The sequence below is a fragment of the Callospermophilus lateralis genome, chromosome 12 (assembly GCF_048772815.1).
Source record: "Callospermophilus lateralis isolate mCalLat2 chromosome 12, mCalLat2.hap1, whole genome shotgun sequence".
NCBI classification, from domain to species: domain Eukaryota; kingdom Metazoa; phylum Chordata; class Mammalia; order Rodentia; family Sciuridae; genus Callospermophilus; species Callospermophilus lateralis.
In genome coordinates, this window is record NC_135316.1 from 84,408,466 (window position 1) to 84,422,584 (window position 14,119).

Sequence of the window (14,119 nt, forward strand, 5' to 3'; positions counted from 1 at the left end):
GCCTCAAACATTCCTATTGCCTCAACCTCTTAAGTAGCTAGGACTACAGGTGCATGCCCTGTTTCCTTCTTTAAAATACAGTTTAGTTACTGTTAAGTGAACCATTTGTTGCTAAAGCAAGAGTTTCACTGTGTACACTTTGGAGACCCAGAAATACAGCAATAATTTAAAGCAATCTCCAAATATTTAAGACTAATAACAACAAAAATAATTATGTTAGGGCTACGTTAAATTTAGGTAGCAATTAGGATTTTCTCTAGTTTTGGTATGTTTTATAGAAAACAGAGTAAAGTGGTACCACATTATTACTTGCATATAATAAACACTTTAAAAATTAAAGCAGTAATTAAGTAGACAGGCTCTTAATGTTTATGTATCCAAAGCTATCTCAAGAGTGATAGAGTGGGTTATAACAGTGTATGCCTATAGACCCAGCTACTTGTGAGGCTAAGGCAGGACTATTTGAGCCCATGAGTTTGAGATCAGCCTGAGCAACAAAGTGAGACACTGTTACAAAAAAAAAGGGGGAAAAAAAAGTGATGGTGGTTTTATACACACACACACACACACACACACACATATATATACATGTATGTATATATATACTGTGCAAACTCATCAAACAGATTTGAATGAAATGATCCTAAATATAGGTAATCAAAAGCTTCCAACAATAATGTAAATAGATACTGCCTGGGTTGCATATAAGATAAAGATCTAAAAGAACTACAGAAGGAAAGCAGAGAGTTAAAAAAAAAAAAATCAATGCGATTTACATAGTTCACGTTCTCAAGAGAACACCATCCATAAAACCATATGTGCTAGGGAATGGGGTTGTGGTTCAATGGTAGAGTGCTTGCCTAGCATGTGTGAGGAACTGGGTTCAATTCTCAGCCCTGCACATAAATAAGTAAATAAAATAAAGGTCCATCAACACCAAAACAAAACCCAAAACCAAAAAATCACGTGCACTATTTGGAAAAAAAAAATAATAATAATAATATAGGTACCTGAATCAGGATTTGTAAATATAAGTGGTGCTTCAAAAGCACTTGCTTCCAATTGGGCTGCAGAATAAGTTAGCTCTAATTTCTGGTCTTTCTGTATTTCTTTTCCTTGATTAGATGTCTCATCATTTATAGCATAAATAAATTTTTTTGTTTTCTTTTTCAAAGTAGATATTAAACCCGTATGTTTAGAAGTATGTGAGATAGTAGCCGGCCAGCTTCCATTATCAACTGAACTCGGACAAAAAGAATCGTCCTTCTGTGAGCAACTAGTATGTATTTTCAATCCACTTTCATAGGCTTCAGTGTCTTCTTGATTTGTCATATTATCTGAGAAAACTGTACTGAAAGGCTCTCTAGATGGTTCTCTTGTCCGGAATATAGACTTTTTGATACCCTGATATGGAGAAACTACTGGAGAAATTTCAGATGGTGCATGGGTTGCTGCAAGAAAGGAGTCTTCAAGAGATTCGAGATGTTGCCCCTCAACTCTCTTATCTACCAGTGTCTTCTCATCTAATATCTTTTTTGAATTTGGCAAACTAGAAGTATGTGGCAAAGGATTTTCTGAAATAATACAACTGCTACATTCTTTCCTGGTGTCTGTTAAGTCTTTTTCTGTATTATTTTGGTCATAAGAAATATGCAATAGATGTATTCTCTCCATCTGGGTTCCATTTAGGCCTGAGAAGGTTAGCTTAGACTGTTCACAGCCCGAAGATGGTACAACTTCGTTAGAGATTTTGTCACTTTCATTACCAATGGGCTTCTGATTTGTTACATTTGAATCTAAAGGACCACTACCACTTGGTTCTATTACAGATGCAAATAAGTGTTTATTTTCTTTCATTTGTTTTTCAGCTTCTTCATTGAATTCATCAGTTCTCGTTTCATTGAAAATTTTTTTCCTGGTCTTGCCCATTCTTATTCTTTGTAGATTTCCTGTTTTGTATTTAGAAGAATGTAATGAAAAGCTATCTTCTTCAGAAATATCTGCAACTATTTCATGTACTTCATCTTCTAGCGCAGTTGGCATTGACTTTCCAACGTGTTTTTTGTAGCTATTTTCTTTACCAAATGAATTCCCTAACATTTTCCCCAATCCTGTTAAAATTTAAAACACAAGCACATTAATGACATTTTATAAAATAACCATACAATTTATATAATTCTCAGAAACTGTCTCAGGAATAATATATATTAAGTAATACACAATTCAGTAAATGATTATTATTCTCAGTAATGGTTGTTACTAGTTTTTTGGCAAATCAGCCTTCCTTTATTCTTATTCTCTTATTCTTCTGGTAGAAGAATAAGTCCTTTATTCATGTCAATCCCTAATAATCTTTCTTTACCAGTTCTGGGAAATTAAAGCTCACCTTTAAAATTTTACTATCTAGTCAATCTAATATTCTAAGAAATTTCGAGCCAGATGTTACATGTCAATTTTGGTGTATTATAACAACTGATAGTAAGATCTGATTTTATTACACATACACCCCCACTTATATACATAATACTAGACACATATCCATTTGTACAAACTTACACATTCTAAGTAAAAAATAATATTCCATGTAACTTTGTATATATTTATGTAACTTGTGATATATCTACAACTATATTTATTTTCTAATTAGAAAAAAATTACTCCATATTTGATAATTATAAATCCTATTTCTTTTCTCTGAAAATTTTGAGTAACAGGGGGCTTTGTTTCTGTGTTACAACATACTGAATAGTACCATCTTTGCTTAAGTACTATCATCTAAATTCAGGTAGTTTCTGCCTTCATTATCTTGACTTCAGTAGTCAAGAAAGGAAAAGCAATGTTTTTTCCTTAGGAAAAGAGGAGAAATGATGTCCATTAAAAATATATTCAACTAAACAGAAAGATTTACCATGATGGCTAGTTTCTCTTTCATTTTTGTTTTCATTGTCAGTCACAGAAGGACTAAATCTATCATTTTTCATCACGCTTTCATCATGGTTAAAAAAATAGCTTTTCAAAATCTGCAAAAAAAAAAAGAAATTAAAAAGTTTTAAAAATTCACTAGTATAAAACACTTTCAATGCTACATGAAATTTTTCAGGAAATCAAAGAAATTACATACAGAATCAGGTTTAGAGGCTTTCTCATAGGCTTAGGCAAATTATAAAATAGGAATAAAAAATGCAGGGCAAAAAAATTATTCAAGGCATTCTAAAATTATTAGCAATTTCAACAGGATAATTAATTTGACATTTCTTACATTCATGGAGAAAAGATAGCCTATTCAACAAATAGTTCTGGGAAAACTGGAAAATCATATGTAGCAAATGAAATTAAACCTTTCTCACCCTGCATAAAACTCAACTCAAAAGTAGATTAAAGACTTAAGCATTAGAACAGAGTCTCTGCACCTAACTGAAGAAAAAGTAGGATCAAATCTCCACTGTCGGCTTAGGAACTGACTTCTTTAACCAGACTCCTAAAGCACAAAAAGTAAAATAAAAAATCAATAAATGGGATGGACTCAAACTAAAAAGCTTTTTCTTAGTGAAGGAAATAATCAATAAGGTGAAGAGAGAGCCTACAGAATGGGAGAAATTCTTTACCACATGCAATTCAGATAGAGCCCTAATCTCCAGAATAAATAAAAAACTCAAAAAACTTAACACGAAGAAAACAAATAACCCAATCAATAAATGGGCTAAGGAACTGAACAAACACTTCACAGAAGAAGAAATACAATCGATTGGCAAACATGAAAACAATGTTCATCATCTCTAGTGATTAGAGAAATATAAATCAAAACTACCCCCAGATTTCATCTCACTCCAGTCAGAATGGCAATTATCAAAAATACAAGCAACAGTAAGTGTTGGCGAGGATGTGGGGGAAAAGGCACACTCATACAGTGCTGATGGGACTGCCAATTGGTACAACCACTATGGAAAGCAGTGTGGAGATTCCTCAGAAAACTTGGAATGGAACCACCATTTGACTCAATTATCCCACTCCTCTGTTTATCCCCAAAGGACTTAAAATCAGCATACTGTAGTGACGCAGCCACATCAATGTTTATAGCACAATAGCTTAGCTATGGAACCAAACTAGATGACCTTCAACAGGTGAATGGATAAAGAAAATGTGGTACATTTACACAATGGAATATTACTCAGCCTTAAAGAAGAAAGAAATTATGTCATTTATAGGTAAACGGATGGAACTAGAGAATATCATGTTAACTGAAATAAGCCAAACCCCCCAAAACAAAGGCTGAATGTTTTCTTTGATAAGCATATGCTAATCCATAATGGGTTTGGGGTGGTGGGGGTGGGGGTGGAGAATGAAGGAACTCTGGATTGTGCAAAGGGGAGTGAGGAGAGGGAGGTGGGTATGGAGATGGCGGAATGAAACTGACTATTACTCTATACACATGTATGATTACACTACTAGTATGACTGCATCCTGTTCAGCCAGAGTAATGAGAAGTTGTGTTCCATTTGTGTACAATGTATCAAAACGCATTCTGTTGTCATGTATCACTACTTAAAACAAATAAAAAAATAATAAAAGACATTTGCTTACAGTAGTAGTATCATTAGGAAATACAGTTTCAGGTGCTTCCTCATCTTTGACTGTAAAATAAAAATTCAATTTATCTATACTATATTTATATTATACCCTAAACTTCATGCAAAAATTTATGTTTTGTTAGAAACCAAAAAGAGAAAGACCTTACACTATTTGACTAAATGACACATATAAAACAAATTGACCCAAGAATAATTAGAAATTAACTTACAACTATCACAGTGACTTAGAAAATCAGATGAAGCTGCAAGATCATGACATAAAAACTAAAGCTTACAAACTTTAGCATTATTTAAGCAATAATGCAGCCTAAAGGCATACAGCATGTTAAATACTCAGTTTTCAAATGCTTTTTACCTTAATTATTTCATGTACACAATGAAAGAAAGTCAAATCACTTCCAGCTAACAAAGAATCTATATGGAATGTTTGTTTCGCTAGAACCAAAAAAAAAAAAAAAGAAAAAAAAATTCTGGTTTTGTAACAAACTCATGCCTTGAATACAATCCATAGTAATGTATTTTATATATATATATATATATATATATATATATATATATATATATGCACATATATATGCATACATATTTATAAACATTTAGTGTGTATGTATACATATATATAAATCATGATTGTGCATACACATACAAACATGCAAGTTTTATAAAACAAGCTTTACTATTTTTAAGGGAGTCAGATAAAATACAAGATATCTCATTAAATTTGGACTTTAGAATAAACAAATAATTTTTTATTATTTATTTTTTTATTGTCCCTTGAAGTAACATAACAAAAATTATTAACTGTTTACCTAAAACTTAATTGGAGACATTGTATTTTTCACTTGCTAAACTGGCAACTGTAACTATATGTGATGTACTCTTATTTTTCTTTTCTTTTCTTTTTTGGTACTAGGAACTGAACCCAGGGGCACTCTATCACTGAGCTACATCCCAAACCTTTTTGTTTTTATATTTTGAGACAGGATCAAGATTAACTGCCTAGGCTAGCTTTGAATTTGCAATCCTCCTTCCTCAGCCTCCCAATTCTCCTGAGGGACTATAGGCATGTGCTACCATACCTGGCACACTCTGAGTTTTCTATTATTTTTGTTGCACTTTAAAAAAAAGGGAAAAAGTATGTGACTCAGAAAATTAATTTCACAGCAACTAATGGGTCATGCTCTGCAATATGAGGGACAATGATTCAGCCCAATGACTTCTTTAAAAAAATTCACTGATAAATATTGTTTTCTCTCTCTCTTGTTTTACAGTAGATGGGGTAGAGAGAGAAGATGGGAGTGGAGGGGAAGGGAGGGGAGAGGGGATAGTAGAAGATAGGTAAGGCAGCAGAATACAACATACACTAGTATGGCAATATGTAAAAAAGTAGATGTATAACTGATGTGAATCTGCAATATGTATACGGGGTAAAAATGGGAGTTCATAATCCATTTGAATCAAATGTACGAAATATGATATGTCAAGAGCTTTGTAATGTTTTGAACAACTAATAAAAAAATTTAAAAAAGTAAATAAATAAATACAAATAAAATAAAATTTTATTTTATTAAATAAAACCAAAAAACTAAAAAAAAGTTATAAAAAATAGATGAATGAAAAGTTAAGGATGGATTCACACTAGATTAGTGAAATAATATCAATATAATTGGAGAGATGACAGATAATTGTTTTGAATACTAAATGAGACAGAGTCTCAGAAAATCTAGAAAACTTGACGACAACTACTGTGTTATAATTAAAACACTTCTAAATAAATAAATAAATAAATATTTGTTTTTCTCCATTATTACTTTCATGCCTTGCCTATAAAGTAAGATGTGACTATTTAGATGAACTTCCAAATACTTGTGAACGCTGTATTTAATCACATTTATGCACATTTCTTTAAACTTATATTTACTTAATCTTATAAAATTAAAAAAGAATGTTCACATCCTCTCTTATGAAGTTGCTACTTGCCAAATCTTGGCATTCAGAGATATTAACCTGCTTTGTAATAGGAAATACTTCCAGATCCTGGTAAATTAAAGACATTATTAATTCATTCACTGACCCATTTTGTCAACACTGTTAAATTTCTGAAAAGTACTAATGTCGTATCAAAATATACTCATTTCCTTCAAGATTTGTTGAATACCGACTACTTGCCAAGAAACTATGGTGAGCACATACAGAGCTTAGTAGAGTCCAATGGATGGATAAAAACATTTTAGGTAATCACATAGCGGTATGATTACAATTGTAAAATTTAAGAATTCAGTTTAGTACAACTATCAATATAGATCTAAAGAACAGATTTAAGTTAGAGGGAGCAAAGCTTATTTAGTGCTGTTTTAATATCCAGAGTATCAAAATTATTTGTTAGAAATTCACAATTACATAAAATAATAGCTCCAAAATGCTAATATATATAGGTAAATGAGTTTTATGAAATACTATACATTAATACAGGGATAAAAAATAATGCTCAACTTCACAGAACAGCACTTGTAATTTATTCCACTTTACAACTAAATAATTTTATCGAATACTTATCATAGAAAGTATCATCTAATATTTTCTTTTTATGCTTTCTTCTTAACAGAAGCATTAGAGATGACAATTTTTCAGTCTCATCTACCTTTTCTTTTATATAATACATTTGCTAGTATTACCTATGAGCACAGTAGAACTAAGGGTTGGTGGTGTAGCTAAAGAACTTGACCAAGACATATCAGGATCCACCTCAGCTCCTAGACTTTCAGAAATATGTTTTGGTGTCTGACCCTAGAAAGAAATACAATAGTTTATATCATAGAAACAATGCAGATGATTAAGAAATTCTTTCATCCATTTTTTTTTTAAATTATCATTTACTGAATGCTTATGTGAGGCAATATGCAAGGTAAAGATCTGTAAATTTCAGGGCAGAGGTCTGATGTCACTGTCAAATTCTCAAACAATACACCATAAGTAAACCAAACAGACTAATTACCTTCACAAGCTTTGGTGTATGAAATAAACTTCCACATACCACTGAAGTAAAAAAGAAAAAAAGAGAAATTTATCATATTTTATTTTTTTAACATTTCTGTTATTTAAACATAAAAAGTCTTGTTTTTAATCATACCTGGCTTCTCTCTCTGTGGTGTTACACGTGTACATTGTAGAGCAAGGGGACTAAAAATAAAACAAATTCCCTCAGGTAATTTAAAACAATGGCAAAGAGACAAAACACTAGCTAATAATATATATATTTTTTTTTTAAAAAGACTCTCAGTCATATCAATTGCTAGAATTATAGTATTTTTAAATATTTTATACCACTTTTTAGGAAATAAATTCTCTTATGAAGAATTAAATAACCATTAAGTTAGATTGTAAATGCCCATTTACAAGCTCCTAGGAATTGTGTATTTTGAACTTAAAAATTATGTAAAGTAAATCATACTTCCTGCCAAAGATTCAAAGCATACAAATAATTTAAATTGGTGTTTAAAGGACTTACAGCTTTTTATTATTAATAATGTTGTTAAAAAGTCACCAGAATATACACAAAACTAGCCAATCTATTACAAGGAAAACAAATGTTTCTAATGTAAAAATTATTTAATTAAAGGAAACAAACTAAGAGACAATTTACAGAAATTCCTCAGCCAAAAAATAGGATAAAGATTAGATTTGTTTCCATGAATCTAATACATGTAGGAAAACGCTTCTTGCAAATATTTAAATATAACAACTTCATCATACCTTTCACTAAGACAAGAATTTAGAGGAAGACTGGTAACATCATTTTCTTGGCCCACTTTAGCTTTCATTGTGTGACGACTTTTACGTTCGCTATTAGTAATATTCTTTCCTAAAACAGTACAATAATTTGGTGAGGTTGTATACACTCTGGATTTTGAATTTTCATATCCTGGAAATACTAAAACGAAAAAGTCTCATCCATACTGAGAAGGACAATGTATAGGGAGCTGATTCCCTCCAAGAAGGTATGTCTCAGGGATGTCTTCCCCATTCAATAACCATTCAATTATATTAAACACATAATATGCATAAGATCCTTTGGGTGATCCATTTCAGGACACAGTTTTAACCTTACAGAGTTCATAACTGAGGAATTTTTAAAAATGTACACAAGTGGAACACAAAATGGAAAGTGATATGTTCTACTATTTAGTTTCCACACTACCATTGTATCATGGAGGACAAAGTTAAGGGAAAGGACCTTAACTAAAAACCTACCACGGTATCAAATCTGACCACATCATACTTTTGCTGAAGATATCTGAAATCAAGTTCAAATCCTGTAACAAAACTCCATAGTAACAAGGTCTTTCATGATTTGACTTTGTTTTGTTATGTATTTTTTGTGCTGAGGATTGAATCCAGGCACTCCACCACTCAATCATACTCCAGCCCAATTTACTTATTTTTTTTTTTTTACAATGCCATTCTTTCACACTCTAACTTTTTAGTTGTATCTAACCATTTGCAATTCTTAAATGTTTCTCTTTTACTTTTAACCTGGAATATTGTTTCAGGCTTCAATTTAAAAACTATCTTCTAAAAAACTTCTGTGGTCTCTAAGGTGAGATTAAGTGCCTGCTCTCTTATATGTTCACCAAAGGGTATACACGATTTAGTATACACTATTCTTATTTCCTTCATTATGCCCATGAGCTCCTTGTAGTAGACATTTTCACCGCATTGCTAGCAACTACAATAATGTAATGCTTGATATGTCATGGGCACCAAACAAATATTGGCTAAATAAATGAACTACAGCTTTATAGAGAAAGTGAGCTGTAGGTAGCAAAATATAATATTTTATTCTTGATGAACACATCTACTTTCTAAGACAAGTAATATTCCAACAGGGTTTTTAAAGCTGCAGGTAGTTCTATCAATATCAAATCAATTCACACTTTTCAATAATGTATTATTTTCTTATAATGTATTAGACTACATTATTTTTGACTATCCAGAGCATGAAGTACACCTGTTGTTCTACTGTACTGGTTATTAATGACTACAAATTTGGCACCCAAGGCATTTACTATAATTCTCAGGGGAAAAAAATGCTTTCAAAAATAGTTCCTTTAACTGATCTTATATTATCTAACTTAAAGAATCTTTGGTAAGGGGCTGTAGCTGTGGCTCAGCAGCACAGCACTCACCTGGTATGTGTGAGGCACTGGGTTTAATCCTTAGCACCACATAAAAATGAAACTGAAAAGCATGCTGTCTACCTACAACTACAAAAAAAAAGAACCCCTGGGAAAATAAGCTGTATATTATTAAAATAAAATGAATAACAAATTTATAACTATTTGTAGCAGTAAAATGTCTTATTCTCATTTTTCAAGTAACATAGAATAGATATAACCACTAGTAAACCAAAAGTACATGTAACTTAAAAACTCCACTTTGATAAAATATCCAACCTCCTCCTTTAATGAGCACTTTTAATTAAAGATATTAGAAAGTAGCCAAATCAAGTTTTGAAATTGATTTTAAAAATTAAGCCAAACACAAAATCCTACTACATACCTCCTAGCATGGCTAAAATTCAAAACACTGACAAGATGAAGTGCTGAGGAGAATGAAAAATAGTATAAATACTTTGGATGACAGTTTGCAGTTTCTTACAAAAATAAACATACTGTTACCAACAACCACACTTTTTGGTATGAACCCAAATGAGTTGAACACTTTTATCCAAACGAAAATCTGTTCATAAATGTTTGTAGCAATTTTTTTCATAATTGCAAAAGTTTGGAAACAAGATATCCTTCAATAGGTGAATGAATAAACAAATTGTACATTCAAACACTGGAATATTATTCAATATTAAGAAGAAATGGAGGGGGTAGAGAGTTGGCCTATCATGTGTAAGGCACTGAGTTCAATCCTTAGCACCATATATAAATAAAATAAAGGTCTTGTGTCCACCTACAACTAAAAAAAATTTTTTTAAAAAATGGAGCATGCCTGTAATTCCAGCAACTTGCAAGACTGAGGCATTCCAGAGGATCACAAGTTCAAAGCCATCCTCAGCAACTTAGTGCGAGGCCCTCAGCAACTTAGTGAGACCCTGTCTCAAAATAAATTAAAAAGAAAAAAGAAATAGAAAACCTTAAATGAATATTGCAGATATAGAAGCCCATATAAAAAGGGTATATTCTACAATTCCAACTACAGTAGTCTCTCAGTATCTGCAGGGGATTAGTTCTAGTATCTTCAATAGATAATAATATCTAAGGATGCTCCAGTCCCTTGTTTAAGATAGCATAAAATTTGCATATAATCTAGGCATATCCTCCTGTATACTTTAAATCATCTATAGATGACTTTTTTTTCCTCTTTGGTAGTACTAGGGGTTGAACACAAGGGTACTCCCCAGTGCCCCTGTGAGTCTGGCTAAATTGCTGAAGCTGACTTCAAATTTGCAACCCTCTTGCCTCTGCCTCCCAAGTAACTGGGATTATAAGCATGAGACACTGCACCCAGCAACAGATGTCTCATAATTCCTAATACCATGAAACACTATGTAGTCAGTTGTTATACTGCGCTGTTTAGGGAATAAGGACAAGAAAAATAATTTTCATGTGTTCATGTTTTTAAAAAAAGTATTTATTTTTTAGTTGCAGTTGGACACAATGCCTGTATTTTTATGTGGTGCTGAAGATCGAGCCCAGGTCCTTGAATGTGCTAGGCGAGCGTTCTACTACTGAGCCACAACCCCAGCCTCAACATGTGTTCAATTTTAAAAATCAATATTTTCAATTCACAGTTGGTTGATCTGTGCAGGCAGAACCAGTGGATAGAGAAAGGTGACTATACACAACATCCAGGAGTGAAAATTACAATAAAAATATCAGTGGTTGCCAGGCATTTGGAAGAAGGAAGGGATGAATAAGTGGAGCATAGGGGTTTTTAGGGTAGTGGAACTATTCTGTATGATACTGTAATGGTGGATGGATGATATTATACACACATGGCAAAATCCATACATATGTTTTATATATATATATATATATATATATATATATATATATATATATATATGTATGTCAAAATCCATAGCACTATACAACACAAAGGGTAAAAACTAATATAAACTAAAGGCTTTGATTAATAATAATGTATCAATATTGGTTTAGGAATGAAAAGACCACACAGCTCTAAGATTAAAAGAAAAAGGACCAGGTGAAAACAAGTTCATACCTAAATAAACATTTCCTAAATAATTTGAGAAACTCATGCTGAAGAGTGACAGGATAAATGCATATGTCTTATATTTTTATGCAAAAGAAAGGGCTACTGAGATGCAGAAATAGCACATTTCCTCAGGGAACTTTAGGGATAATTAGTTTTTTAAATAAACAGGCTTTTGAATGGATGTAAGTTTCAATTCATTTGAGTTCATACCAAAGAGTGCGTTGCTGGTAATAGTATGTTTGTTTTTATAAGAAACTGCAAAGGGTCTTCCAAACTATTTATACCATTTTGCATTCCTATCAGCAGCAAGTAAACATTCTTGTTACTCACATCTGCACCAGCACTTGGTGTTGGATTTTAGCTCTTCCAGGAAATGTGTGGTGGTATTTCATGATTGGTTTAACTGAACAAAGTTAAAAAACATAGCTTAAATCTACTGCTCTTAGATTTCAAATATAAATTTAAAGTAAATTTAAAAGCAAAAGGTTTTGAAAGACTATAGTCAGCAGAATTATTTATGTATTATAACCTGTAAAAAGTTAACTCCTGGGCTGGGATTGTGGCTCAGCGGTAGGTAGAGCGCTTGCCTAGCATGTGCAAGGTACTGGGGTCAATTCTCAGCACCACATACAAATAAAAAAAACAAAGGTGCATCAACGACTTTAAAAAAAAAAAGTTAACTCCTAACTGGGTTCAGTGATATACACGTGTAATCTCAAAAAGGTAGGACGCTGAGGCAGGATTGCAAACTCAAGTCAGCCTCAGAGACAGTGGGTCCACATCTCAAAAAAAAAAAAAAAAACCAAAAAAAAAAAAAAAAAAAAAAATCCCACCAGAAAAAGAAAAAAGGCTGGGATATAGCTCAATGCTAGAGTGCCCTGATTTTAATTTCTAGTTACCACTCCTCCCCAAAGTTAACTCCTCAGCAGCTGGTTCACAATGGTCTTATTAATTCATTCCAATCCTCCTCAGATTATAGACAGACCAATTCTAGCAGGTTACAATTAGAAAATTAACCACAGATGGCTGCTCATTCAGTACCCTACACATGATTGTATTATATCATATCACATACTGTATTTATATAGATTGACAGTCTAGGAGTCAAAAACATCTCAATCATGTTTGTACCTGGCAAATTGCCAGGCACAAGTAAGGACTGTCCTTGTGGAATGGATAATTCCCTTTTCATTGTCCTCTTCTATATTTTATCTAATAAATATTCCCTATAGCTCTATCCTGGCCCTCATCATAATTACTAATTTTCTCACTATGACTATATTACTTTCCAAACAAATAGCTGATTTTGACGACTCTGTCTTTCCCTACTTTCAGCCTTGCATTCCCAAAAGCCTGCAGTTTGTCTCCACCTTATTATCCCACTACTGTCTCCAACTCTACTTCAAAATTCAATTTCATCCTTTTAAACTTTTCCTTTCCAAGTCTACCTTTCCTCAAACTTTCATTTCTACAAATGTCAGCACTACATTCTTGGTTTCTTAAGTCATGCTCTACCCTATGATTTGTTCCTTTTTGACTTCTCTTATCTAGGTTGCTATAGAGTCCTATAGTTTCTATGTTCTGTATCTACTTTTACAGCTACTAAAGTAGCTTTGCCTTATTTTGGGGGGTTACACTGCAAGACTGCCAGTGGATATTTAAAACCTTGGATAATATCAAGCCCTATATAAACTTTGTGTTTTCCTACATGTATACATCTAAGATAAAGTTTAATTTAATTTATAAATTAGGTACAATAAAAGATTAAGAACATAATAATAAAACAATTATTACAATATACTGTGAGGAAAGTTATATGAATGTGGTCCCTCTCCCTCAAAATCTTATTATACTATACTCATCCTTGTGATGCTATGAGATGACATAATGCCTATGTGATGATGATACGTCATAGGCACTATGATGTAGCATAGGCTACTATGTAAGATTATTTGAAAATATGCATTATTAGGGCACATTAGTTGATCAGTCACTGAGACAGCTACCAAGTGACTAAGAGGGCAACACAAACAGTGCAGATACACTGAACAAAGGGATGATTAATGTCCTGGAGAGGGAGGTGCAACATTTCATCGTATTGCTTAGAATGGTGCACAATTTAAAAACTTATGAATTGTTTATTTCTGTAATTTTCCATTTAATATTTTCAGAGTGCAGTTGAAATTGGGCAACTGAAACTGAGGAAAGTGAAACCATGACTATGAGGGGACTACTATCCTAATTCAGCACTAATATCCATCACCTGAACCATTATGTTTCCTAACTGATCTTCCTACCAC

The 14,119-nt window shown here is 32.5% G+C and overlaps 1 protein-coding gene across 1 annotated transcript in view; it reads right to left on the reverse strand.

The window, feature by feature from the left end:
• The window catches only part of Brca2 (BRCA2 DNA repair associated), a 66,286-nt gene that overhangs the window by 48,184 nt on the left and 3,983 nt on the right, over window positions 1-14,119 (reverse strand). The window contains exons 3-9 of the mRNA XM_076872252.1: window positions 8,343-8,451; window positions 7,720-7,769; window positions 7,585-7,625; window positions 7,265-7,376; window positions 4,582-4,631; window positions 2,909-3,020; window positions 1,011-2,111 (exon numbers count right to left, since the gene is read on the reverse strand). Of these exons, the coding sequence (XP_076728367.1) occupies window positions 1,011-2,111; window positions 2,909-3,020; window positions 4,582-4,631; window positions 7,265-7,376; window positions 7,585-7,625; window positions 7,720-7,769; window positions 8,343-8,451 (1,575 nt within the window). The remainder of the gene's footprint in view (window positions 1-1,010; window positions 2,112-2,908; window positions 3,021-4,581; window positions 4,632-7,264; window positions 7,377-7,584; window positions 7,626-7,719; window positions 7,770-8,342; window positions 8,452-14,119) is intronic.